Source organism: Dermacentor albipictus, chromosome 10 (genome assembly GCF_038994185.2).
Source record: "Dermacentor albipictus isolate Rhodes 1998 colony chromosome 10, USDA_Dalb.pri_finalv2, whole genome shotgun sequence".
NCBI classification, from domain to species: Eukaryota; Metazoa; Arthropoda; class Arachnida; order Ixodida; family Ixodidae; genus Dermacentor; species Dermacentor albipictus.
In genome coordinates, this window is record NC_091830.1 from 21,184,560 (window position 1) to 21,211,055 (window position 26,496).

The 26,496-nt window shown below is 48.9% G+C and overlaps 2 protein-coding genes across 2 annotated transcripts in view; both read right to left on the reverse strand.

Annotated features, from left to right (window-relative positions):
* The window catches only part of LOC135919705 (inositol 1,4,5-triphosphate receptor associated 2-like), a 222,017-nt gene extending 198,085 nt beyond the window's left edge, over positions 1-23,932 (reverse strand). Inside the window, exon 1 of the mRNA XM_065453557.2 lies at positions 23,778-23,932. The gene's annotated coding sequence lies outside the window, so the exon portion shown is untranslated. The remainder of the gene's footprint in view (positions 1-23,777) is intronic.
* On the reverse strand, positions 3,618-4,857 carry LOC135919703 (microtubule-associated protein RP/EB family member 1-like). Its single transcript, XM_065453553.2, has one exon. The coding sequence runs from the start codon at positions 4,754-4,756 to the stop codon at positions 3,803-3,805; it is 954 nt and encodes a 317-aa protein (XP_065309625.1). The 5' UTR covers positions 4,757-4,857; the 3' UTR covers positions 3,618-3,802.
* Positions 23,933-26,496: the final 2,564 nt, after the last annotated feature.

Sequence of the window (26,496 nt, forward strand, 5' to 3'; positions counted from 1 at the left end):
TCTCTCTCCCTGTGATCCTTGCTTTCCCCTTTCCCATTCCCCCGGTGTAGGGTAGCCAACCGGACGTTATTCTGGTTAACCTCCCTGCCTTCTTTTCTCTTTCCTCCCTCCTCCACACGTGTCGCTTTCCTACTTTTGAAGAAAAAGACAAATTCGATGAGTTGGACGCCTTTGACATCCTTAAATCTTACGGTGCGCAATCTATAGTAAAGGCTCACTCACACTAGGCCGACATGCGGCACCGATTTCGGTCTGCCGACTGTCGGCAATAGCGTTTTTCACCTTCGTGTCGGCGCCTATGTCACACTCTGCCGACGCCGACAATCTGCCAGCGGTGTAGGCGGAGAGCTCGACGTCGGTACAGTGTGACAGAGGCACCCGCGACACGAAGGTAAAAAAAATGGCTGTGGCTTAGCTAAGGCTAAGCCCAGGATGCGAAGCATACTAGCCTTTATTTTAGTTGTTGAACCACTGTTTAGCCTGGCGAACTGCTGTTGCTTGGCTATATTTGGTTCGGCTAGACGAAGAAACAACTCATGCAGGCGAGCGCACGAGCTGAGACCCGGCTATGTATAGCTACGCGGCCGCAAGCGAGCGCACGAGTTGAGCCTCCGCTTTTGCAGCTGTTATGACGTCATATGGTAGCTACGCGGCCGCGCGCGGCGCAGCAAGGAAGAGCGTGGTTGTGCGGCTAGTATGCTTCGCATAAGAAACGATGTCGCCGACAGTCGGTAGACCGAAATTGGTGCCGCGGGTCGGCATAGGGTGACTGTGCCTTAATCAACACAACAACAACGAGAGGGCCACAGTGACGGGCGTGGAATTGATGGCGAGAAGGCACCACGACGTGAGTGACGTTGACAGCGACAGCGAGACCACGACAAAAGTGTGACAAGAACAGTATTTAAACTGACATCTATCACTCCATGAAGCGTTTGCCCCCTCTGGGGCTTATCTTATTCCTAAACGATAATAGTCATACATCTGGAGCCCCATTTCCTTTCTCCAACACCGCCTGCCCGGTACTGGCAGGGCACGAACGTTGTGCGCGTTATCATGCGTGACATAGCATTATTGACAGGAAATTAGTGAACAGACAAGAGTTTTCAAGAAAGAAGCGCAAGCAAGACAGATGACGAATATTGTTGTCTCTTTCATCGTTATTCCATCATTCCTCGTTATGTCATCGTTTCATCATTCCTTCGTCGTCACGCGTGGGATCCACAAGTTCGAGCGCCACAACTAGTTTCCCTGAGAAAATGCGTCCAGCACGGCCTTGTGCATGTACACTCGCAAATGGTCGTTAAAACAATAACAGCGTTCTTCGCCAACGCCAATGAACGCTTCGCTTTGTACCGATTTCCACAGCACGCATAAGATCTGCAATCTTTATTGCATCAAGAATTCCGGCAGCGTTCGACAGCGTTTCTTCTTTCTTTTGTCAATTTGTTGGAACAGATACGGAATCTGCCTACAGCTTCCAAACATCCAACGCAGGTTCTCCTCAAAGCACCAATGAAAGCTACGCGCAAACCGATTCCCACAGCGTGTGGGATCTGCGATTTTATGCGAAGCATATTACTAGAGCTCAACCCAGCTCCTCAGGCGCAGCGGTGTCGCCTTCAATACCACGTGACACCGTGACGTCATGACAGAGGAGAAACGGGGCTCCAACTCGCGCCGTCGCTCGCGGCGTCGCCTTCAAGGCTGACCACGTGACACCGTGACGTCACGACAGAGGAGAAACGGGGCTCCAACTCGCGCCGTCGCGGCGGTATATAAGCAGCTGCGCTTGCCTCTGCTAGACACTCACGAGGTGAGATGCCTCCTGGAGACAGAGCTGCTCGTTGGAATGAGAAGCGAAGGTTGTGGCGTGCTACAGAGACTGTTTCTAGGTGGCTTTGCTACGGCGCAGCGACTACGCGCCCCGCATCGGACGCAGTGAGCGTCGAGCAACGCAGCGTTCGGCGCGACAACGAAATGTGCGCCTGAGCAAGCGCCGCACGCCTGAGCCGACGCCGACGACACCGGCTTTTCTGCGACACGAGCTCCTTAACGCTTTCGCGTTAAAATAAAGGCTAGTATGCTTCGCATCCTGGGCTTAACCTTAGCTAAGCCACAGCCAGTTTTTTTATTGCACCAAGTATTCCGGCAGCGTCTAACAGCGTCTATATGCTACCTCGTGTAATTGTTTCTCAAGTTCCCCATAGGCGGCAGAGGAAAGCAGAGAAATGACTCAGATTTAACGCTCAGCTTTGCATATCGTCTTATTTCGCCATTCCCACCTAACCTGTTGCAATCTGCAAAATGCTGCATTATTTTACATTATTTTCTGTCAGTAATAATTATTCTTACGCATAATGATGCGTAAGAATAATTGGCATATTTGAGAATGAAGAGTTTTTTTTTCATTTTCCTGCGATGTACACGTTTTTCTATTTCTGTTTTCGGTTGTGTTTTATGCGAAGCATATTACTAGAGCTCAACCCAGCTCCTCAGGCGCGGCGGTGTCGCCTTCAATACCACGTGACACCGTGACGTCATGACAGAGGAGAAACGGGGCTCCAACTCGCGCCGTCGCTCGCGGCGTCGCGGAGCTGCGCTTGCCTCTGCTAGACACTCACGAGGTGAGATGCCTCCTGGAGACAGCTGCTCGTTGGAATGAGAAGCGAAGGTTGCGGCGTGCTACAGAGACTGTTTCTAGGTGGCTTTGCTACGGCGCAGCGACTACGCGCCCCGCATCGGACGCGGTGAGCGTCGAGCAACGCAGCGTTCGGCGCGACAACGAAATGTGCGCCTGAGCAAGCGCCGCACGCCTGAGCCGACGCCGACGACACCTGCTTTTCTGCGACACGGGCTCCTTAACGCTGTCGCGTTAAAATAAAGGCTAGTAAGCTTCGCATCCTGGGCTTAACCTTAGCTAAGCCACAGCCAGTTTTTATACAAAATTTCCCCGTAGAGCCCTATAATAATTAAGCAGAGTTGCAAAGCCCGTTTACGATGCCCACCGCTGACAGTCACGTATCGATTGTGAATAACAACAGTTACACGTAATAGCTATGCGGAAACCTGCAAGATGGAGAGAAGTAATGAAGTGAAACTGAGAGATCCACGCAATCGTAGAAAGTCTCATTTTCACATAATTACTTCTCTCCACCTGGCGGGTTTCCGCAGAACAAGTACGTCAAACTCTTGCCTTTGCTTCGAGTTGTTGACATATTCGACTTCGCCCTGCCATCTGCTAGCCGCCTGGTTAGCTGAAATTGTAGAGCCGCTGCCCCGAAAGGGGGTGGTCCCGGGTTTGAGTCCCGGACCAGGACGATTTTTTCTTTCTAGGAACCCGTATGGGTTTCCTTTGTAGTAAATGCCACGATTGCGTGGATGTCTCATTTTAACCTAACCACAGTTACAATAACACATTGAATAAGGCATTAAGGAGACTCGCAGGCTACGAACGAAGCTGGCAAGTTGAAGCACTACTGACGTGAGTCTTCGGGTTCGTTGTTTCTGCACTTGCTCACCGCTCCCTGTCGCTGCTAACTTTACTCATCAGGCACTCAAAGAAGCCAGTCACTCGATCACGCATGAGCGAGGACCGACGACTCAGTAAGCAAGCAAAACAGAAAAGGACCTTTATTGGAAAGCAAGCAAAAAAAAGTGTTTCTTTGAGAAAAACAAAAAAAAAGGAAGAAGAGAAAAAACGGAGAGCAAAGCGCCTTGTCGTCGCGAAGGAGCCGCCCTGCTGCAGCGGGCATCGGTCGGACGGGGGGTCGCAAAGGGACGTCGATGTGGGCTCCCCAGCTTAGCGCGGTTGCTCCTCGGCAGGCACCTCGGCCTCGAGCTCGCCACTCTGTGCGGTGTCGTCCTCTTCCTCGCCGTACCAGTCGTCGTCGTCGCTGGCGCGCATGAGGTCCAAGATCTGCTCGGTCACGTCGTCCTTCCCGTGCTCCCGCTCGTGCTCCCAGCAGAGCACCTCGATCTCGCACAGCTTGCTGTAGTAGAAGTTTCGCTCCAGCTCCAGCCAGTACAGGGCGTCCTTGAGCTCCGCGACCTGGCCCGCGAGCTCTTCGACGGTGTCCGAGAAGTCCCCGGCGCCGGCGCCGCCGCCGCCGCAAGTCGCAACCTTCGCCGCGACGCCAACGGACCTGGACGGCGGGAGACCGCGCCCGGGGCCGGCAGCTCCGGTCTCGTCCACGGCAGCGCGGGCATCCTCGGCGTTGCCACTGGCCCCGGTGAAGCGGTGCTCGTGCACGATGGTGTGGGACGCGAACGGTCCCGACGTGGCGATCACGAGCGGCGTCGCGTGGCCCGCGGCGGCATCCGCGGTTTCGACCGCGTACTGGGCGTCGAAGGACTCCTTGAACCACAGCGCCAGCTCCAGGTTGTCCCGGTAGTTCCCTCCGGCCAGACGCTCCACCGGCACTTCTCGGTCGACGCCGACTTCCTTGAAGACCTCTCGGAGCGCCTCGAAGTTCTGGACGGCCTCGCGTCCTCGCTTGGCCGCCCTCAGGTTCACCTTGTCCAGGTCGATGGTTCCGGGAAAGAGCATGTCCGCGAACTGGCAGTACGCCGCCCCGGAGCACAGGTCTTCTACCTTACCGTACCGGGTTCCCAGGTACCCGTTGATCCAGCGCAGGAGCGCCGTAGTGTCGGTCTTGTTCTCGGCCAGGGCGCTGGCGGGCGTACAACGGGCGGCACCGTCAGAGACGGCGCCGTCGCTACACTCCACTGCGCGCGACGCAGCCGAGTCTTCCATGGTTCGAACGAACAGTTCTCGGGCTCTTGCGGGACGATCGCCGGCGTTCGAAGCACGAGGCACGCGGGGCCGCAAGTGCGCGAGGAATGGCGCGAGCTCGTCGATCTTCGTCTTTGGCGAAACCGTAGGCAGGTGGTCCCCCCCTCGTCGCGGAGTGTTCGTTCTGGGGCAAAGCGCATTGGCCGACACTGAGTGCAACATCTCGCAGCTCGTGAAGCCTGAACGACGTCTTTTGCACATAATCTTTTTTTTTACAGTGAAGCTGTTTATGCGGACCCTGTGTCGTCGTTGTCGGAGTTCGCTGAAGCTATCATCATCAGCAACGGCTCGGGCGCCGACGTCGTCTTCTTCCGCAGCTGGCTCCGTAGGCGCTCTACCGCGTGAACGCGCTCGTGCCATAGAGTTTCATGCAATTATTGCATCAAACTCTATGGCTCGTGCCACACTGCTCCCGCGCTCTTCGTCGTCGTTGTCTTCCACAGCATGGCTCCGTTGCCGCTCGTCATTCCAGCGCATAATTTCACTTCTGTCGCCGTAACGGGGAGGCCGCGTTTACGGGGGTATGAGCCATTGCCGGGCGGATGCATTGGCGGGCGGCTGCGACGTCTCGAGCAAACTCGAGAGAGAGAGAAAAAAACGTTATTGCTCAGTTAATCGGAGTTATGGCAGGTCTGGGTGGGGCCCTCAGTCCAGGGCTCCACTGGCTCTTGCGGCTCGCTGAGCTTGGTCCAGGAGGGCCAACTGGCTCCCCTGATCCTCGCTTGCGAGTAGTGCCTCCCACTGCCGTACGAAGTCTGTGACGCTTAGAAAAGGTGAATTGACGTTGCTTGGCCGAGCCGTACATTCCCACGTTATGTGGGCCAGCGTGGGTTTCGCGCCGCACCACGGGCAGGTGTCTGTGTAATATGTCGGGTGCTGCTTGTGTAAGAGGTTTAGGTGCGGGTATGAATTGGTTTGCATGCGACGCCAGTCGTGGGCTTGTCTTCTATTTAGTTTGCAGTGCGGAGGGCCGTAGGTCCGTGTCTCCCTCCTCTGATTCTCTAAGCAAACTCGAGACGTCGAACGCAAGCGACAACGGCGGACTGCGGGCATGCCGTCACTGACGTCGTTCTATCCGTCGCAGCCGAACGTGTGCGTAACCACACAAAGAAACACAAAGACGTCAATGGTCAAGCCAATCAAATCAATCGTCAAAACAACTGCAGTGCCCACATCTCCAGTGGTGGGCCTTGCGCACAATGTACGGAGCATTAGCTCAGTGTTTACGCACATTCCGTCCCAGATACAACTATGGAAAGACCACGGGTAAGGCGTACTCCTAAGGTAGCAGCTGCCTACCGCGAGCGTCAGCAAGAGTTGGCTAGTGAACGGGCTCGTCGTCGTATAGGGCCTGCATCACGCGCAAAAAAAAAAATACACTGGGGGAATCGCAAAAAAAAAGCACTCATAAAGATTACTCACCACGCGAAGCAGGCAAAAGCGAAAATGAGGTGAAAGAATGGTGAAACAAAATATTTACAATACAGACTCCTTGCGAAGTTTGACTGGCATGGTGTATAACACTCGGTGTAACTAACACAGCTTTGCTGTTTGACCGTCTTTACTGACTGGAAGGGGCGGTGTTTTTTTTTTAATTATTATTGTTATTATGCCTGACCACAGATTTTCTGCGGGGAGACTTTCGTTTACATTATAAGACCGCACTCGGGAATTACTTGGAGCGCGTGCGTACACGTTACCTGAATCGTTGCGGGCGCTCGCGGGACGCGTTGCCATGGGTACGAACATGGCGTAGAAATGGTCGCTGGCCGCGATAGCAGTGGCTGATGTGCACAGAGCGTATAGGGACTTTTTTTCGCCGTTTAGGAAAAGGGATGTCTATTGATATATACGGCGATGCGGCTTGCACAGAAACTGGTCAACTCTGTAGGCGCTTAGTAAGGTCTTTGATCCACTTCACGTGGTCCTACTTTTCTCGCTGCACGCACTCCCATACCCACTGCTGGTCGCCCCACAATGATATCGTTTTTGTCCGAAAACTTTATCAAGTTGTGCTGAACGGGCAAAAAATGACAACGACAAGCCGCGGTAATGGACCAGCATGGAGAAGCCTGCAGGTTGTGAACTCATTTTGTGAGCAGCTATTGAAGCCTTAGAAATCAGGGGCCGAATTCACGAAATTTTTTTTTGCAAGACTTTCGTTCTACAGCGGACATATAGACAGACTGCAGCTGCTGCTGCTGCTGCTGCTGATGATGATGATGACGATGATGATTGAAGTGACGTTTGCCATTGGCCGACCGCTTCCGTTAACGATATGTCCATCACAAAGATAGGCTGAAATCTTTCCATACAATTCGAGCTTCAGAGCATAATCTCAACACGGGCCCAGCTTTGCCGGTAATTGCGCGAAATATGACGAATTCTTGTGCTTCACGCACTATGCCGGTTTATTTTGTTTGAAAGCGTAAAACAGAAGTCATATGCATTTACATCCATACATCCCATAAAAGTTACTACTACGTGTAAGTATTTTCTGCACAACGCCACTACTAGTTGACACTTTGTTAAATATGAGATTGTACACGTGCAGGCCTTACAGCTTTCTACAAAAATAACCAGCGAAAACTCTGACGCTAGAGTCAACGGGAGGCTGCATGTATGGACATTAAGTGGATTTGCCTAAAGTTGGCTTCAAACGGCTTCGTGACAATGCTAACTGAAGTTATTCAAGAAATGATACTTCATATATGCAAGAATTTCGCTTTTATGCATATGCGCAGATGCTTCTTGACTTCCAGCGGTTAGAAAAATAAGAGGACTAATTGCTTGAAAACTGAGAAACATAAAGCACAATAAGGAACGCCACAAGAACGTGTGAAGCAATAAGCACGAATACTAGACTAATCAATTTACCATGCATCATTCCCATATAGTGGCTGTGTGATTACAGTGCCGGGTTACCCTCTAGTGATTTTCCGGAAGAAATCCTATGGCGCAGACACCAAGAACCAGCACAGAAACCCTGTGACATTATTCTGCTATACCCTTTAGGCAGAAACACTGAACTTTCTCATGGCGCTGATTAATTTTCTGCTTGTACATCGCTCCATTGTCCGTCGCGAAACTGGAGAATGAGGTCTGCCGCAGCAACGACTCGCTGCCTGTCTGCGGGCTTACGTGTACAAGCTGTACAAGAGCTGGGTCATTCGGGATGCATTAGCGTGCGACCTCGGCGGGTCAGGCCTTCGGGCTGTGTCCCACCCGTGACAATCTACGCGTCCCGGAAGTTCAGTTCCATCGGCACTTTTCTCAAGCGTCGTTTTTTTGTGTGTTATTTCTTCTTTGGGACTTTCGTATTTCAAATGTCCACTGGCGACGGTCAGTCACTCTTCCGTCTGCTAGCTCAGTGCTAGCAGACGATGAACCGAAAGCGACGCTGCAGGCTTTGTCGCGTGGTCTTCAGCCGGCGTATTCTGACGACGCCACGGTCCAATGCCATTACCCTTCGCACGCCTTGGTCATTCCATTGTTCAGTGCCTCTCTCTACGAGTCACTGGCAGTGCCCTTTACTTTTTACGTTTGCCCCGGAAGAATCGAGCACGCAATGTATAAGCCCGCCAGGGGGCGCCACCTACGTGACAATGAACTCAGCGCCATCTTGGTTTCTCTCCGCGAGTCGGCGGGGAGCGAGCCTCAGTCGTTGTGAACACTCCGAGGGTGTCAATGGTACTACAAACCGAGGAAGACGGCGCATCCTACCTTGACAGCCCCTCCCTCGCTTTTATGGTAGTCGTTGAGTAAGGGGAGGTGCGACTACAAAACGCACGGGCAGGCACACACGAGGGAAACAAAGAGGGGAGTGTTGCTTTGTACAGCATTCTCTCTCTTTTAAGTCGCCTAATGTGCAAAACGGAGATTATTTCTATCCTCTCGGCGAATAGTGGGAGAAACCGAGCGACGCCTCTCTGCGAATGTAAGTTACAAGCCTCTGCCTAGGTGGACGGAACGTCCTAAAGAAGAAGCACATAACGCAATACGCTTTCTCTATGCTCTTGCAGGGCGACAGGTGGAAATCGTATTAGACCGCTACAAGTTCATTAAAAAACGCGCCCGTCCACTGGCCATTGTAGCAGCTGACTAAAGGAGCGACGGGCTGTTGTTGGTCTTTTCTGTGGCACAAGTCCACTATTGGAGGATGCAAAGCACCCAGCGACTGCATAGTTAAAAACAACGACGGAGGTAAGAACGAGTTCAAGGAGTAAGACTGCAGACGATAAGGTAACAACGGGACTGCGTATGTATGTGTGTCGAAAGATGTGCATGAACGTAGGCAAGAAAAGACTAAAAAGGAAGGAATGAAAGGACCCGACAAAGTTAATATTGAGCATTATAAAGCTTTAAAGCGACTTGTTGGGTTACTTTGCTGACACGTGAAGAGGACATCTGGCAAGAAATCAAACACCATACAGACCGCGTCCTTTCTTGCGCTCCTGCCACAGCAGTTCACGCTGGCAGGCGTGTACGGTAAGTGGATGATGATGATGATGAAAAACTTTATGCATCACTCATTAAAGGGAAAGAGGCAGCGGGATAGAGGGTGGGGGGAGGCGAGTTCGGAGGCCTCCGGAGGCGCGGAGTGCGCTAGGCAGCAACAGTGACGAAGGGGGCGCACCGTCAACGCTACGCCTTTAGGGTGCACCTCTTCGCCCATCGCTCCGCACGGAGCGGTGGGTGAGGAGGACATGTAGGCACCCTAGATGGCGGTGGCAGAACCAGGGCAGCGCTCTCCCTCGCGCTGCTGGCATCAGCGCTGTGTGCAGGCCACTGTACAAGCCCACTATATAGTGTTCCTCCTGAGCTGCTGTGTGTATGCAGTGATATGGGCGGAACGGTCAGCAAACGTTCAGCTAACGTTGTCCAACATTTCACTGGACGGTGCAGTGACTAACGGTTTCCCGACGGTCTCATCTCGCGCACCGGAGAGGTACAACGCCTACCACGCCACCTGGCGATGCTCCTGGTTATCGCCTGCGTTGTGAGACGCCTGGTAGCCTCCAGGGCACTGTTTCTTCTACGCTGCAGGAGTTGTCTTGCGCGCTACGTCGAGACAACTTGTCGCACCCGCATATAGTTATAACCCCGTCCGAGGTGTCCAAGCGCAGAGATAAATCGTGCTATAGTTGTCAATGTTTCCTTGTTTGAGCGAAACTGCCCATCTTTTATTTTGTCCCTGTGTTTGTGCATGCGGCGCTGAAAGCTACCGAGGATACCTTTCGCGGATGTTTTCCTTCAATCCCTCTATGGGACATTTTCGCGCAGTCTTATTGGCTCCGTGTATAGCACCTTGTTGACACCCCCTTGATACATTCCCGCGACTTATTCCCACGACACCTTTCCGACAACCTGCGCCGCCTCTTTGCACACTGATCGACGCCTCTTTGCACACTGATCGTTCACAGCGTTGTCTGCGCGACGAGGGGCTCCTCGACGGCTATCGTACCAGCTGTCGCCGGCAGACACTCCCCCTCTCACTTTCTTTTTTTTTCTATTCTGCACTTTCTCTCCCCCTACTTTCGTTCCCTACCCCCTGTGCAGCGCGGTTGAGGTGTCCTCTGCTGAGAGACAGTTACTGCGCTGCACTTTACCCCAACCCTTCCTTCCCAACAACAAGAATCTCCTTCTCTCTCACCCGCAGGCGCCGAGCTCTTTAAGGCACTGCGCGCGCGCAGCACTTTCCGGACTCGCTCGACCATATCGTCCCGCTTCGCGTCCGTCGCCGCGGCGACGTGACGGGACGTGTTGCAGAGCACGCGCCTGAATCTGTTACGCGGCCGGCAACACGTAATCCCTGACGTCACATCAATTCGACACGCTCGCCTTAAGAAAAGGACTACCAGGAAGCGTAGCGCAAGCATGAGGAAGTCTGGACTGGGCAACGAAATAATCGGCGGGCAAATAGAAACTACGAAAAAGCATCTCGAGCTGCAACTAATAAGAACAGAAACAGCGAAAGAAAGAAGGAAAGGAAGAAAAGAAAGAAAGAACGGGTAGCTCTGAAACACCTCGAAGCCTGGAAACTCGCTAGGGCAAAAGCGAGACCTCCATGTTTTGCCTTAGTTGTTTCCTTTTCTCTCTAAGACGGGCAAAAAAACGTAAGCCCGGGTGGTCTGGAGCTTCCTTTTATGTCGTACTGAGCAAAGGCGCAGGGTGGCTAAGCGCGCAGGTCCCCAGTAATAGCTGGCCGAACGCGCTCGCATGGAACGTTGAACGCTTCACAAATTTCTTTGCTCTTTTGTTCTGTTTCATTTTTTTTACGTCCTACGTCTCCCACCCAGCTCGTTACGGTAGTTCGAAAACAAAAGTGAAACGAGAGTCATTATCGTCCAGCTGCACACACGTAAAATAGAACGGGACGGTGCTTTACAAGGCAGTGTTACAAGAAGACCGAGCTTGCAAAGCGTCGGGGTGATCTGCACAGTCTGCAGTGTATATATACAATGTGTCTTTTCGTGGGAGCTCATGGGTAAACACCGCGATGACCTATCGCGGCCGCATATCCTGCTTCAACTTACATCCTAGAACCGACAGCACGGTAAAGGCGATCAACATTAACAGCACGTCGCAGTGTCTAGTCATGAGTGTCTCATTCGTGCGCCTGCTTAAAACTTACCATATACAGTCTACCTCTGACACCCCCGGCTTTTAAACTTTTTGTGGAGTCCTTCTGCCTTTGCGTTACTACATGTTTCTGTTTGTTTATCTACAGGAAGTGCAAGAAGTCGTATTATTTCTTTGTGCTTTAAATATTATTATCGCCTTCGCTCAGGTAAAAGGAGTAGCAGTCCCCTAGCATATAGGCAAAAAAATTCTATATTTATTTAAAAGAAAAATAACACCCAGCTAATGCTTTGATGATATTCACCGACTCGAGTGGAGCGCAAGCAGGAATAACTAGAGGCTGACTCAGCGGTGTCACCGGGAAAGTATTTTCTGGAAGAGGGAGAGGGCGGGGGAAGGGCACGCGCCACCTGACTGACCTCAACTCCCTTCCCGCAACATCCCGTAGTTGCGTAATCGCAGTATTGCGTTGTCAGTCTACTGCGGCATGGCGGGCAACGCGACAGCCGATCGAGCTGCGGGAACTGCCGCACGGTATATAGCTCCTCCGAGCCGATTCTCGCACGGTTTTCTCGGCTAGTGTTCCTGTATAGCCTAATACAGTAACTATATAGTATCGACCTGATGCCAGTGTCTGCCGCTGCGTGGCGCTCGCGGCGCGTTCCGCGTTGAAGGATGTGGAACGCCACTGCATACGGGCTCCATCGACATGCTGACTAGAACGGCAATTTTCGCATGCCTTGTGGCCTCTGCAGCAGTGATCGAGAGTAGTTGCACTGCAATGGCGCCAAAAGTCAACCTTCACCAATCCCTTCTTTATATAAAATGGAGCAGTGCAACACTCCAGTTGCTGTGTAAAAAAAAAATGTGGAAGTTCTCTGTTACGGACTACGAAGACATGATGGGAGCGGACAGATGGAAATACAATGTGGGATAAAAGTTGCGTAAACGTGGGACGTATAAATTGCCTCATGCAGGCTGGTCGACGTTTCGGTAGGTAGACTTATCTTTGTCAAAGGTGGCCCTGTCATCCTTGGCCTGTTAGCTACACTATATATACTAGCCCATTGAAACTAACAAGCCAAGGATGACGAGGCCGCATTTGACGAACGTAGACCTACCTTTCGGAACGTCGACAAGTTTGCCTGTGGCACTTTGCACTTGTTTATATAACTTTATAAAACACCCTGTGGCGGCCTCGATTGTTTCTACTGAACAACTAACGTACGGCGCAAGTTTCCACAACAAAGGACAGACGGAGATATGATGGAGCGCTCTGTCTTATTTCCCCTTCTGTCCTTTGTTTTTGAAATGTGCGCGGTATACGTTACCTGTTAAGTTTAATTTCTAGGGTTGATAACATCCTTAAGCCGCATAGAGGGACATAAGGGACGACGCAGTGGAGGGCAGCTGATCAATACTGACTCCTTGCGGGTTCAAACCGCCATAGTCCCAGACCGCCATAGTCACCAGCCGAGTCATCACGGCAGGTCTACGTAAAAATACGAGGCAGCTCAGAGAATACTAAAAAAAATTCTTAAATAAAGTGCTGGTAAACTCTATACGTATACAAACAAGCATACAGGAAGCGTTCTTCTTTCTCAGTGTGATATACAACCTTTGCATTTTTTCCCGAGCTCGGAACGGTCTGTTTTGGGAAAGCCTGCACGGGCATTGACTGACAAAGTGCGTAAGGCTGTCTGCAGATAGTCTGCGGCTGAGGAGGTCGCAGAAAATAGCGCCTCTATAGACTTTCGATGTAGACTGTTTAAATAAGCCCTCCTGAGGACGCAGTGAAGGCGTTTCTTCGAGATGACCTGTATATTTCCGTATAGCCGTTATACAGCACAACAGAAGATAGAAACAATGCGGCGTCTCTGGCGGGAGTATATAGTAAAACAAGGAAGAAAAGCGTGAGAAAAATAATTTCAAAAAAGTTCACGATAGCTATCACGCAATAAGGGGAAAAAACAACACTCGGCGACGACTGTCAACCTGGAACGTTTTATACGAAGCGCGCTTGCACATAAAAAGCCTTTTGTACAAAAAAACGAGGAAAACGACACCGTGTTCTTTGACGTCAACAAATGGTTGCAGTTCTACCTGTGGACGGCCTTCCACGGATGCTGGTTCGTCGATGGGCGTGTCCGAACCCTTCCTCGAATGTCTGCGACATGTCATGATCAGTGGTGCTCGCGCAGGGGATGGCGTGTGTACGCGAGCTTTGTAATCATGCCTCCCAATCATTCTGATTACGGTGAATCAACGACGGCGTTCGAGAAGGCATTCCTGAAAGCCCTGCACGCATTGCGAATCGATCATTTTTCGCTGTTGTTTCCTTGCCCCGGGAATCGGAACGGAAACACGGGTGCGTGCTTGGCCCACTACGCGAACTGGGGCCGAATTCCCCCCCCCCCCCAAAAAAAAGGAATAATTAATTAATTTAATATTTGGGGTTTTACGTGCCAAAACCACTTTCTGATTATGAGGCATGCCGTAGTGGAGGACTCCGGAAATTTTGACCACCTGGGGTTCTTTAACGTGCACCTAAATCTAAGTACACGGGTGTTTTCGCATTTCGCCCCCATCGAAATGCGGCCGCCGTGGCCGGGATTCGATCCCGCGACCTCTTGCTCAGCAGCCCAACACCATAGCCACTGAGCAACCACGGCGGGTCCCAAAAATAAAAAAAAAACAAGGAAGCTTTCCGTTCGAGGGGATCTTCTTTGCCCTTAGTTATAGGCACGCCGTAGTAAACTTGGCTGTTCTGCTGCGCGCATGACGTCATCCGCTTATTTTTCTACCATCTGTACACTTGTTTATCTTAGACTGATTCGGGGTCTTGCGTTCATACGTGTTCGGAAGTCATTATACGTCGTTGAGCGTCGTGACTCCGTATGTTGTGTGGCGTACCTGTACTCGGCTTCTTGTCTGTGAAATGTTCTAGTGCATCTAGGAATACACGGGAATTTAGTTTACCCTCATATTTATAACTCAGTTATTCCAGATGATCTGAATCTTTGAGGTCTCTCCTTACCTCGCGATATTTTTTCTTATTTTTGTTAATATTACGCGAAAAGGAGGAGCAATCACGATTGTAAGTAATTAAATCTCTTTTTTATTTCGACCCCCTCCTCCCACAAAAGAAGAAAGAAGGAATCATGCCCAACACATGTGGGTTTCATACAATTACTAGGTGGGACTGCGGCGCTAGTGTCTTCAGGAGATGCAAGCAGGGCAGTTCAATTAACATGATAATGAGGGGTAGCTAGAACATGCATTTGCCTCAACTTAGTCCTTTTGTCTTTAACTGGCTTCGCGAATTTGCAAAGTGATCATGTTTAAGGACGCACTGCGTTATATGTAATTAAATGAACATCACTAAAAAAATTGGCAGTGGCTTAGCTCGGCTATGCCAGGATATAACTAGCGAAAGCTAAAATATAGCATGGTTAGCCTCGGTTAATCTTGATTGCAAGTCCAGGTTAGTCTGGTTGTCTAGCTATGCTGCGGCGTTTAGCCAGTCGTTCGGCGCGCTGTTCGTTTGTTTCCTGGGCGATTCGTTTCCTCTTCATCTCTTTCCGATGTCGATTCCAGGCCTCCTCCGCCTGCTTATCAGAATTCGCCGTCCATACTGCCGCCTCAACTGTGGTTGTGGCGCACGCGAGCTCTCCTTTTCAAACCTCCGACATGTTATCCGGCATGCGACGCAGCTGGCGAAGCAAGCGGAGGCGAGCGCAACGAGGAGGAACGCGATGTGACGTCATACCGAACGGCGGGTGCGGAAAGGCGCGGCGCTGCGCAACGGCGGAACACCTGTGGCTCGGTGCTACTAGTGGCGCATGCGCAGTAGTGACTAGGGAGCGAGCGAGAGAGAGAAATATCCGCGGCGAGGCGCGCGTTGTGACGTCATGTGCCTCGTCGGAGCATCGCCATGGCAAAATCGCAAGTTCGCGGCCAGTAACGCTTTCGCATTAATTGTCCAAAGGCAGGAATCCAACACGGGACTTCTAGCACAGAAGCCCGATATTGAAACCATTACGCTACGGACGCCTGGACAAGCGGAACCACTGCAATTAGCAGCGATTATGCGTGCTTGCAGAGTGTTGTTACCTTCTGCATTAGAAAAAAAGTATAAACTGCTTTGAAATCTAGGCTTATTTAAGCCCGCAGAAAGCGTCATAAACGAATCCACAAGAACGTACGAAGCCCCAAGCACGAAGATGAGACAAATCCATGTACTACCCATCACTCCCATGATGGCTGAACAATCGCAACGGTCGAGTTCCCTCTAGTGATTATTGTAGGAAACTGTATAGCCCAACGTTACAAAAAGCTGGCGCTTTGTATTACGAAGAATTATATCGTAAGAGTGTTTTTTGAGAATACGTCGCCTGGTGCTCAAATGAATGTTTCACGTCAAATACACGTTTATCCATCGTTTAGATTTTTTTTTTCCTGCCGCGATTATTTTGCTAGCCGGAACCTAAGCTTCGGTAGGCGGTGCGGCGTGACTTGTGCTTGAATACTGTTATACGCCACAAAAGCGTCTCGACGTTCCCGAGCCCAAAGAAGACGTTCAATTAACTTGCATATGACGTATGTACGACCAACGTGACTTGGTCTGTTGAGAGTGTCCGTAATCTTGTATACGCTACAAGGACAGCTTCTGCAAGGACGCTTCACTGCCCGACTACACTACAGCAGAGTCGAAAGCAAACAAGGCGCGCTGTAGCATCTTCACTAGCGCCAACTGCCGCCGGCCTCGTGCGCAACTTCCAGGGCTATATAATATCGAATCAAAGGCAACGTGTCATTAAATTCCAATAACAGAGTGCCGAGGTTCGGAGGCTTCCACATTCGTGTTCGATTTTACACATCGTCACAGTAGGCACACAGACAGCCTATTCCGAAAGTTATATAAGTTCACCGGAGGTAGCGAGACCCGAAGATTTCGTCTTTGGAAAAGCAGAAGCCGCTGAGAAGGACCACGAAATGCCCCAATTTGACTTCCTTTACAGCATAACGTGATGGAAAGACTTGTTTATAATCAGTAAAACTGAGGTATGCAAAAATAAAATCATGTAACACGTAGAGGTCGACCAAGGACTTTTTCTGCACGCAGAACGCGCATAAAAATAATCGGCACAGAAACTCAACCATTCACAGTATCGCGGATTAGTGATTTCGTAATTCGCAGTAGCAGAAAAAAGTAAAGAAAAAAATGGAACGCTTGCTCGTTTGCTCACTCGTTCACTATCCGACTCACTCACTCACTGTCGGTTGGTCGGTCGGTCGGTCGGTGAGCAGTCAGTCAAATATTAAAGTTAACTCGGTGCCCCCATTGACAGGGCGAACGCAGCATGCAAGCTTTGTTTTAATTTTATTATTTCGTTTAACACTGAAAGAGAAAGACGGCAAATAACTCTCTCTACACTGTGTCCGGCAGCGCAAGATTGCACTTAGGCTGCTCGCTCCCGCGTTCTTCGCAGTTCGTTACACGCCGGAAAGAATGCCCGCGCCATTTGAGCCGTTTCTCCAAGCACGAGGGCGAGAGCAGAACAGGGTGTTTAAAAGCGGGCGGAAACGACGCTCGCAAGAAGGTCTCTGCGCGGACGATCAAGAAGGGGAGGAATTACACGCGAAGAAAGGGAGAACGCGCGGCAAACAGCTAGCTACGCGATAAACGGCTCGAGAGACAAGCGGCCGCGGAAACACAAACAACCGCCCCGCGCGTTCGCATCGCCTCTCAAACACAAACAACGCCTGCGCCCGGCCTCTCTCTCTCTACACACTCCAGTTTGCAGTCGCGGCCGAGCAAGCTCGCCGGCGGCACTTGTGTGCAAATCAGCCCCGACGCGGAGCAAGCCGGCTCGCTTTTATAATTGCGCGCGTAAGGGGACTCTCGACGACGAGACGTCGTGACGTCAGCGGCGTACATAGCCCCACCTGCTCTCTCTCCCCCTCGCCTCGTTAAAATTGTGCAGCGCTCTCCGAGTTGCAGACTCGCGGCCGCCTAAAGCAAGGGACTTTACGGCCGCCCGCGTGGAGGAATCACGTGACCGAGCGCGAAGTCACGTGCGTTGTTCCGCAGAGCGCGAGCGATCGTCTGCACTGAAACGGCTCGTTGTCTTTTGACGGCTGCCTTGACGTGTCCTCGAACTGCGCTCTCCAAAGCGAACATTATAACCAGCCTAAATTTTCTTTTTTAATTACAAATTGACGTCACATACATGACTAAACAAACAAAGTAAAAGAAAACAACTTTAAAGCGGAGAGAAACGTAAGGAAAATTGTATTGTTTCCCGATCTCTTATAGATGGGTTGGTGGGGAGGAATTAAACTTCAGCTCCATTTTTCTATACCGTACAGCAAAATAAAGAAAATGAATAGTCATAAGCAAGGTAAACATAATAAAGATAGGGATACTATGACGGGGATCTTAACTTATCAATTACTTTTGGCCATGTTCGACAGTGAAAGTAACTTCTGGCTCAGTGAAATGAAGTGCGGAAACCTAGATGGTAGATCCACTTCATTGTCTCCAACTTAACTCGTTATGTCCGTGATCGTTCTATCCGACAATATGCTAATAAACAGCCACATTCGATAAACCCTTTGCCGTCCCCGTACTGCAAGAAACAAGTTCCACAATGAGCCGAAAATGTGCGAACAGTTGGTTCTGTCTGCTGTTCAACAAATAAACTATTCATCGAATTTGACAATTCGGTCCCCATTGTCCTTTATTATTTCTGGCTCGCAGATAACGCGCTCGTCCTGTACGTAACCATAATCGACTTGTGCGATGGACTGTCCGATGTGAAGTAGTTTTGAAAGTAGTTAAGTTAAACAACCTTACTATACCCTTGAACAAACACTTAGCTATAGCTCCAAATATATGTGTCATCTGATATGTCATTCACACCGTCTGGAATGACGTGATCGTAGATGTTACGTTCGATTATCAGCCACATCATAAATAAACACCAAACTATACTTAAACCCCTTGTAGACTGAAAGCTTCTGTTATAGCGATCACCAGTCACGATGCGTCAGCCAACCACATACTTATCTCACTATTCCATATTCCTTTCGCCTAGGACCGCGATCAGCTTTTCTTGTAATCGACTGTGTTACTCTTTATTACTGTTTATCTGTTCTGTGCATTACACAACATACTTCTTCATGGGCGTGCCAACGGGAAATATACTCCGTGTTCGTAAGGCAAGAGTGATCTATCTATCTATCTATCTATCTATCTATCTATCTATCTATCTATCTATCTATCTATCTATCTATCTATCTATCTATCTATCTATCTATCTATCTATCTATCTATCTATCTATCTATCTATCTATCTATCTATCTATCTATCTATCTATCTATCTATCTATCTATCTATCAAGTGACAATATTTTGGCAGCACTTCCTCCGGCTCTCCAGGAACCAAACTAACGGATCTCATACATAACTCATACGGCACTGCACGCTATTAACGAGGCGGAGCACAAGGGTGTTGTAGACGAGCGGGTCGTGTATGTTAAATCGCTTTGCGCGGCCGCGTTCTGCGCGCGTCAGCGCCTCGTGGGAAACGGCGGCGAAAACACTTTCCTCTGATCCATCTGCAGACGTCATCAGAAGGTTACGGGTTACCTCGGCCTGTAGCTGCGGGCCTTTCCCTGTCGTCTGGCTCGTAGAAACCGAGCGACGGCTGAATTCCCGGAGCGACCGTTGGCTCACACCTGCTCGTTCTGAACAGCGTGCCGCGGGGGTAGCGATAACCTGATTCGTCGTAGGCGCTTCGACAAACACTGCTACAAACCGAACAAATGTCAACGTGCGCGCTTAGAGCAGGGACATTCCAAAGGGGATGCAGAGAAGAAGAAACCATTGGCTATCGCCATAAATTATAACATGCGTCAGGGCAAGCCTAAAGCGAGCCCAAAGGAGCCGGTATCTTCGCATTCATCAGTGTGTATGATACATAGTGACGCTTTAACGATCGTTTTTTCGAGCCTGCAGAATGTTAAGGGATATTTGGGGACTGCAGGACACATCGATATTACATTTATTCCTTTACTGTTACTAGTACTATATTACTACTACTTCTGAAATGGCTACCATCAGTACTGATATGCTAGGGCTGTACTTCTACTTGCTACGCTACTTCTACGGTTACTTCTACAACTACTAGTACGACTAACTGCTGATTTTACTGGTACCATTAGTGAACACCGAGGTTGCTACAATTGCCATCCCCACTACTATTATTACTATTACTACCACTATTTCTACTAGTACTACTACTAGCACTGTTACAATTGAAATTGCTACTACTACTAAAACTTCCACTACTACTGCTAACTACTATAGAGTATCAAGGTTGCGACCATCCCCATCTTCATCACGACTACTAGAACTACTACTGTTACTACAGCTACAACTACTGTTGCTAGAGCTGCTACTTCTCCTACCACAGCCACAATTGAATATTACTACTAGTACTACTACTGCTACAACTAATGCTGATAATGCTACTACTACTAAAACTGCTACTACTTCTGCTACTACCAATTAGGTGTGAGTACCAAGGTCGCTACCACTACCATCATCATCATACCTACTATTACTACTACTACTACTGAAGCTACTGCTACAACAAATACCGATAATACTACTACTGCTATACTACCACCCCCCACCCCTACTATTTCTACCATAGTGCTTCGGCCACTGCCACCCATTGAGACCCCACTTTTATGAATTCTTGCTACGACTATTTTTGTCACCGCTACCGCTATTTCAAATGTGAAACAACCTATATGAGAATAAATAAGATGGCACGCCGTGCAAGCAATCACAGGTAATACGTGTGACAACACACTTTTTTCCTGTTTGCGCCAGAGCTTGGGAGGGCATTGCGGGCAACGTACCTATAACGTAAACCGCAAAGTTCGCGTTTGGACCGGACGGAAGGCATGGCTGCTAATGACCCAGCCGGGGCCGCATATTTTCTAGCTTCGTTTATTTACAAACTCGGCTTGTTTGTGGCAATGTCGTTACAGGAAAACAACTCGAGGAAGGACCATTCCGGGAAACGACCACCGTTGGGGATAAATCATAATGGCTCGGCGCCATTCGCGTGGGACGAGCATTTTTTTTTTCGCTTAGAGGACTGCTGGCCCGTGCGTTACGATGGTACTTGTAGCGCTGCTCACCACCCGTAGGAAGAAAAAAAAACACAGCGGCGTTAAACGGCTGCTGCCATTTACGTCGCGCATGTTAAAGAGCTGTTGAGTATCGCATTAGTGGATGGACTGATTGCTGCGATTGCTAAGGAGATATCGGTGGGCTAGTCCATTGAGCGTTGTCAAGAACTGCAACAACCCTGGGACGATTTGCTTAACTTAGTTTTTTTTTATTATTTCTGCTCCGAACTATTGTCTACATGCCAGGAATGAAATTATTGAGTAGCTGAATTTATTGTTTGGCTTAATCATTAGAAAGTTCCAATTCTTTTGTACCAAATACTTCTCGCTAAGCAAAGTGCTGGTGGTCTTTTTATTTACGCGTTCCCAAATGTGAAGAAATAGAGAATTCCGGACGTGTCAGAGGCGGAAGAACTGAAGCACAGAGGCAGTAATGAGACAGTAAGAGCGCAACTACGGCGGATATAACATACAAAAAAGCTGTATGTACAATTTTGTATTAAAATTATTTAATAGCAAATATCGGATTTCTCGCGTGTCGCTTGGTCACTTACATATTCGTGAGCCAACTGATTTAGCTCTGAATATCCGCACTATTCCGAATATCCTGAATATCCGCCCAATAGGGCTATTCCACAACAAGCCCTCCCCCCACGCCGCATTTTTTTTTTTTGACGTCGATAGGTTTGTATTAGCATGCACTGAGGGACTGATGTCTAACGTCATTCACCTCTGGAGAAATGAAACAAGCGTGCTGCTTTATTTTGACTGCAGGAGTAAAAAAGAAAGGAAGTAAACGAAGCATTGAAAAGCTAAAGTACTTATGTTGAAAGTACACTTTAAGAAGCTAACAAAAGCAATAGAACCTTTAATGGCACTGAAAACGTCGTCGAACATCAGCTGTGTGAAAGTACTGCATGCGAGATGCTTTCGTGACGTCCGCATACAGGAAGCGAATGACTCAGGATAACGAACCCAGTAGCATAGCCTCACATCTACTCAAAAGTATGCATTTTAGCCTACGTATTTCAATTGCGACGCTTATGGTTTCAATAATTCAGTTGCGATCCTGGGTTCCTCATTGTCACTATTCTTGCGCTCGTCTTGTAAAAAAAAAAAATGCTGCGCAGTTTCCAAGGGTGCATATCCACTCGCCGTACTGGCTTTGTGGCCACGACGTTCTCTAATCGATTACGAGGTTGCGGGTTCGGTGCCCTGACCTGGCAGCCTCATTTCGATGGGATGCGATGTGTAGTTGCACTTGGACTGAAGTGCACGGTAAAGGACCTCGGGTGGTCGAAACTGACCATCCTCCACTACGGTATTTCCGCTATAAGCTTCACTGTTCCGCTTTCCAACGCAAATAACCAGCGACTATTGTTATTAATTGTATAAACTTCATAACACTCGGTCATGGTGAGAGAAAAAACAACATTTACCACACACACACATACATACAGTCGCAAAGACAGTCTTACTGTGAGGAACAGACAGTACTAGAACATCGCCCCCACCGATCATCGGCTCAGAAGGCACTTTTGTGCTTTCTGAGAACGTCGGCTTGTGCCATTGACTCTGTATTGGTGTCCGTGCATGCCTCTCTCACCCCTCTCTCTCTCTGGTCTTTCTATAACCCTTTTCCCTTCCCCTAGCCTAGGGTAGCCACGGACACTTGACTGGTTAACATCCCTTCCTTCCTTTTGTCTCTCTCTCTCTCTCTCCCTTTCTCTTACAGCGAGGGGAGCCTTGACAAACGAGCAAAAGAGGAAGAATGAAAGGCTGGCGGCGACGCCATCTCGAAGTTCCCGCAACACCTCTCGTTGACGTCACAGATTTTGACGCTGTCTGTTCGGGCCTCCGCTGACAAAGCCGGACTACACCGTATTCTGAATGAGTTAAATGCCGAACTTGAGAGAGTTTCGAGAACCTGTACTGCACCAACAGTGGTCCAAAAAAGAGGAGAAAAATACTTGAAAATCTCTGACGTCACAATGACGCGACGGCGCGAAATTGCAAAAAAAAAAGTGTAAGTTCGGCCCCTATTTACCATTCGAGTAATCGACATCTTACCGCGAAATCAGCGAAAAGTCGTGTTTTTAAGGATGCGTTATGAGCCTAAACTTCCTCAGCATATTTCTTTATTGCCCCTCTGAGAATGTTGTCGGGGTTAAAGTGCAGCCGATAATAACTTGCTTCACTGTTCTTGTTGTGATGATGACTTTTTTAATGGAGAACGCGTCTTACTGATGAAGCTGAGAGGCGCAAATGCACGGTACACGACCATCGTTCATCAAGCGCGATGGCCCCGTTAAGAGCCAGCAGCTGTACGACTATAGCTGCCGACGTTAAACGTGCCGGTGATAACAACCCTGCGTTCACAGCTGGCTGCAGTAGTTACATCGCAAAAATGAATTCAGACAATCTGTAGAGTGTCCGCTTGCCTTTATACCATGAATTATGATTTATTCTTTTCCTAGTTCGAACAGATTCTGAATAAGAAAATGTATTACGCGAAACATATAGCCCAATCTTGCCCGTTCAGGTGGATTACTTGAAGAGACTTAGGACAACTTGCACGAGAAATCGGAATGTCCAGGTAGCTAATGAAAAAGACTGACTAATTAAGCATTTTTGATTATTCCCAATAGGATACATGTAGAAATTGCGAAATTCAACCCGAGAGTGAAGTTGTGTCTGCACAGCAAAGATGGATACCTCAATTTTGCTACGATACATTAGCCTTAGGGTTTGACATTCTTTTAAAGGTCATTACGCTAGCAGTACTGGGTGATATTAACCGGAACGCTATGCGTTTGTTGTACTCTCGCAGCAATTTCTGGTTGTCACTTCCACACTATTAAACAGCAGAAATTTATCTGAACAGATCAAATGTCTGGTTCCCCACACACCCCTCCCTAAACCCACCCAGAAAAAAGAAAGAAACATTTGCGCTATCAGATATGACATTATACTTGGAAGATATAAATATCTTTGTATGCCTCGTGTCACACCTAGAACATGCGAACTACGTGAAACAACGCCGATACTGATGCGCTTCGCGCTAGTGCAGAAACGTGATCGGGAATCGCACCCGTGACCTCGTCCTCAGCTGCCGAATTTCATCCTAAGCAAGGCTGGCGCACCGGTATATATAGCGAAAAAAAAAAACCATACATCGAATGCAACTCACCTCACTGACGAGCAGAGATAATCCCAGCTCGTAGTGTAGATCCTGCAACCGGTGGTGACGGCGAAGTGTGTATATCCACAAGAGGGCACTTCACGACACAACCACACTGAACTCCGCGCCGACCTGTTCACGCCACCGGCAAATGCGCGACTGAGTGCGCCGGCGCGCGCGTGTGTTGGAGCGAGCAGCTGTGCGGCGGGATGCCGGGGAGAAAGCCGGTGGCCCCTAGGGAACGCCTTGGGGGCGCACGCTCCCCGTACCACGCCTCCTGGGCACTCGGCGTGGGGAAGGAATTTCCCTGGCTGCAGCGGACGGACGGTACCTAGGGAGAAGAACCACGCCTCCTGGGCACTTGTCGTGTAGAAGGAGTGCCCTTGGATACGGCGGACGGTACCTAGGGAGAAGAGCGGAAGGAATAGTTGAGACTTTTGCGACACAGTTCCCGCTCGTTTTCGGAATGCCTGATTCGTGAAGATGCGTGTTTCTTTAAAGCACCGTGCTTATTTATAAAGCGTCGATTCAGGCAGAAAGTTGGGCAAGTGACGCCATTTACTACAACGAGGTATCGGGAACGGACACATGAGATTTAGCGCCCACCCTGTATTCTTAGTGTTAGAATCATCATCCCTACCATCATGATCACCATCATCATCAGAAGCAGCAGTGAATTGATGTTCACAGCAGGACAAAGGTATCTCTGAGCGATCTCCGATTACCCCAGTGTTGTGAGCCCTGGACTGAGGGCCCCTCGTAGCCCAAGCAGCAAGATCACCTGCTTGTTCTTTTCTACTTTCTTCCTTCCTCCTCTTTCTTGTGATAGACAATGATAGCTTTCCAGATTTCCATGTCCGAATAGCCGCCACTACCACCAGACGGTTTAAAATTTGCAAGTTGTGACAGTGAATGTACTACAGCGTGCCCATTAAACTATAACTGGTACAATTATGAGACCTATAGTTCGTTAAGGAATTAGCAAGGAAATTTCGAAGCTTCGGTCAGTGCTGCACGAGTCGTCTCAGAGCATTCTCAGAGTCTCCAAGTGTTGATGCAGACCTATGCATATTTGAGTAACATTCGCAATGACTCCAGACTAGGCTAGAAATTGCGTTTACTTAAAGGTGTTTAGGAGTTTACTGAAATATGCTTTGACGCTGTTTTTATAAGGACTCTAAATTGCAACGTTTAGTATATTATAGGGCACCAAATTGGTCTCTCAAAACCCTCTCGTCATTCATTTATTTGTATAACGGTTTATTATTATAGAAGAAAATGGAACACAAACGTCTTTTCCGCGACAAAACCACAACACTACTTGCACACCAGTGTGACGTCACGAATTTCGAGAGAGCGATAGAGAGAGAGGAATAAACGGAAACGCAAGAATGTTTCAAAATATCTTGTCGTATATATGGGCTCTTTTGGCGCAGAAAACCTTCTCCGACCTTGCTAGGTTGACCATTTCGTTCATTTAGAATGTAATTCAGTTCTTCTTTAATAATGGAGAATTGACTGCAACCGAGCAATCCCCTTCAAAACCTATGACTTCACGATGAAGTGGTGCACAAACTTCAAGATGGCGCCGTCACCAGTGCATTGGTATTGCGTTTTTTTCTGGTTTAACGATGCTATTTTGATACTAAGAGCTTTTGTGTTGTTTTTCAGAAAGGTATATTATTTCAGAAGCGTGGCTAAACTTTTTCTCTTTGGTGACCCTTTAATGTAGTTTTACTTAGAGATTGCAGCGATCTACTTGCTTTACCATTTTTTCAGCACAGTGTGTTATTTCGGCACGAGCAACAGAGCATGTGACCTCTGTTGCGCGATGAAGAAATTTCTGTTTGTTATTATTCTGCTTCATTTGTGTGTCTGTTCTGTTTGTTTCAAGTTCATCACCATGCCTAACCCGTCGGGCTGGCTAAGTCGTTACGTGAATGTTTTCTTTGTTGCTTTGGGACGCTAAAATAAATAAATAAATGAATAAATAAATAAATAAATAAATAAATAAATAAATCACGCTGTCAAAAATACAGTGCCAATAATACCAACTTTCGATTGTTGCCACTGTCCCGCGCACACAACAAAATTCTTGTAATCTCAAGCATATGTATTCTGTCGTGACATACAGATTGCAAAACCGTCAGTCGATTGGTCAATGCTTCCGGCGTGCGCCGTGACCTGGCAAGTTAATGTTCCGAAGCTTCACGTGCCAAAACCACAATGTGATTACGAGGCATACCGTAGTGACAGACTTCAGATAAATAACAGTTCGGTTTTTTTTTAATGTGCACCTAAACCCAAGTGCACGAGCGTTTTTGTTTTCTCTTCATTTCGCCCCACATCGAAACGCTGCCGCCGCGGCCGCGATTCGAACGCGTGACCTCGTGCTTAGCTGCTCAACCTCATAACCATTAAGCCTGCACGACGGTTCGCATGGCCTGGGAATGCGTCCGAAAACGCCACCCGGCGAAACTACGAAGTTTGCGACATGGAAGGGGGGGGGGGGGTGACTGCTTGATTCGTTTTGTGCTGCTATATATTAGAAATGTTGGGAACTTCTGTTACGCGCTTTTTCACACCCAGCACAGATCTGTAAAATGAACAGAGAGAAATGAAACCTGAAAATTACAAAGCAAGAAAAAAAGAAAAACACATGCGGAGGGAAACCCTAAGGAAGTCGGACACTGATAAAGTGAAGACGAGAAGAAAGGGGGTTAACCAA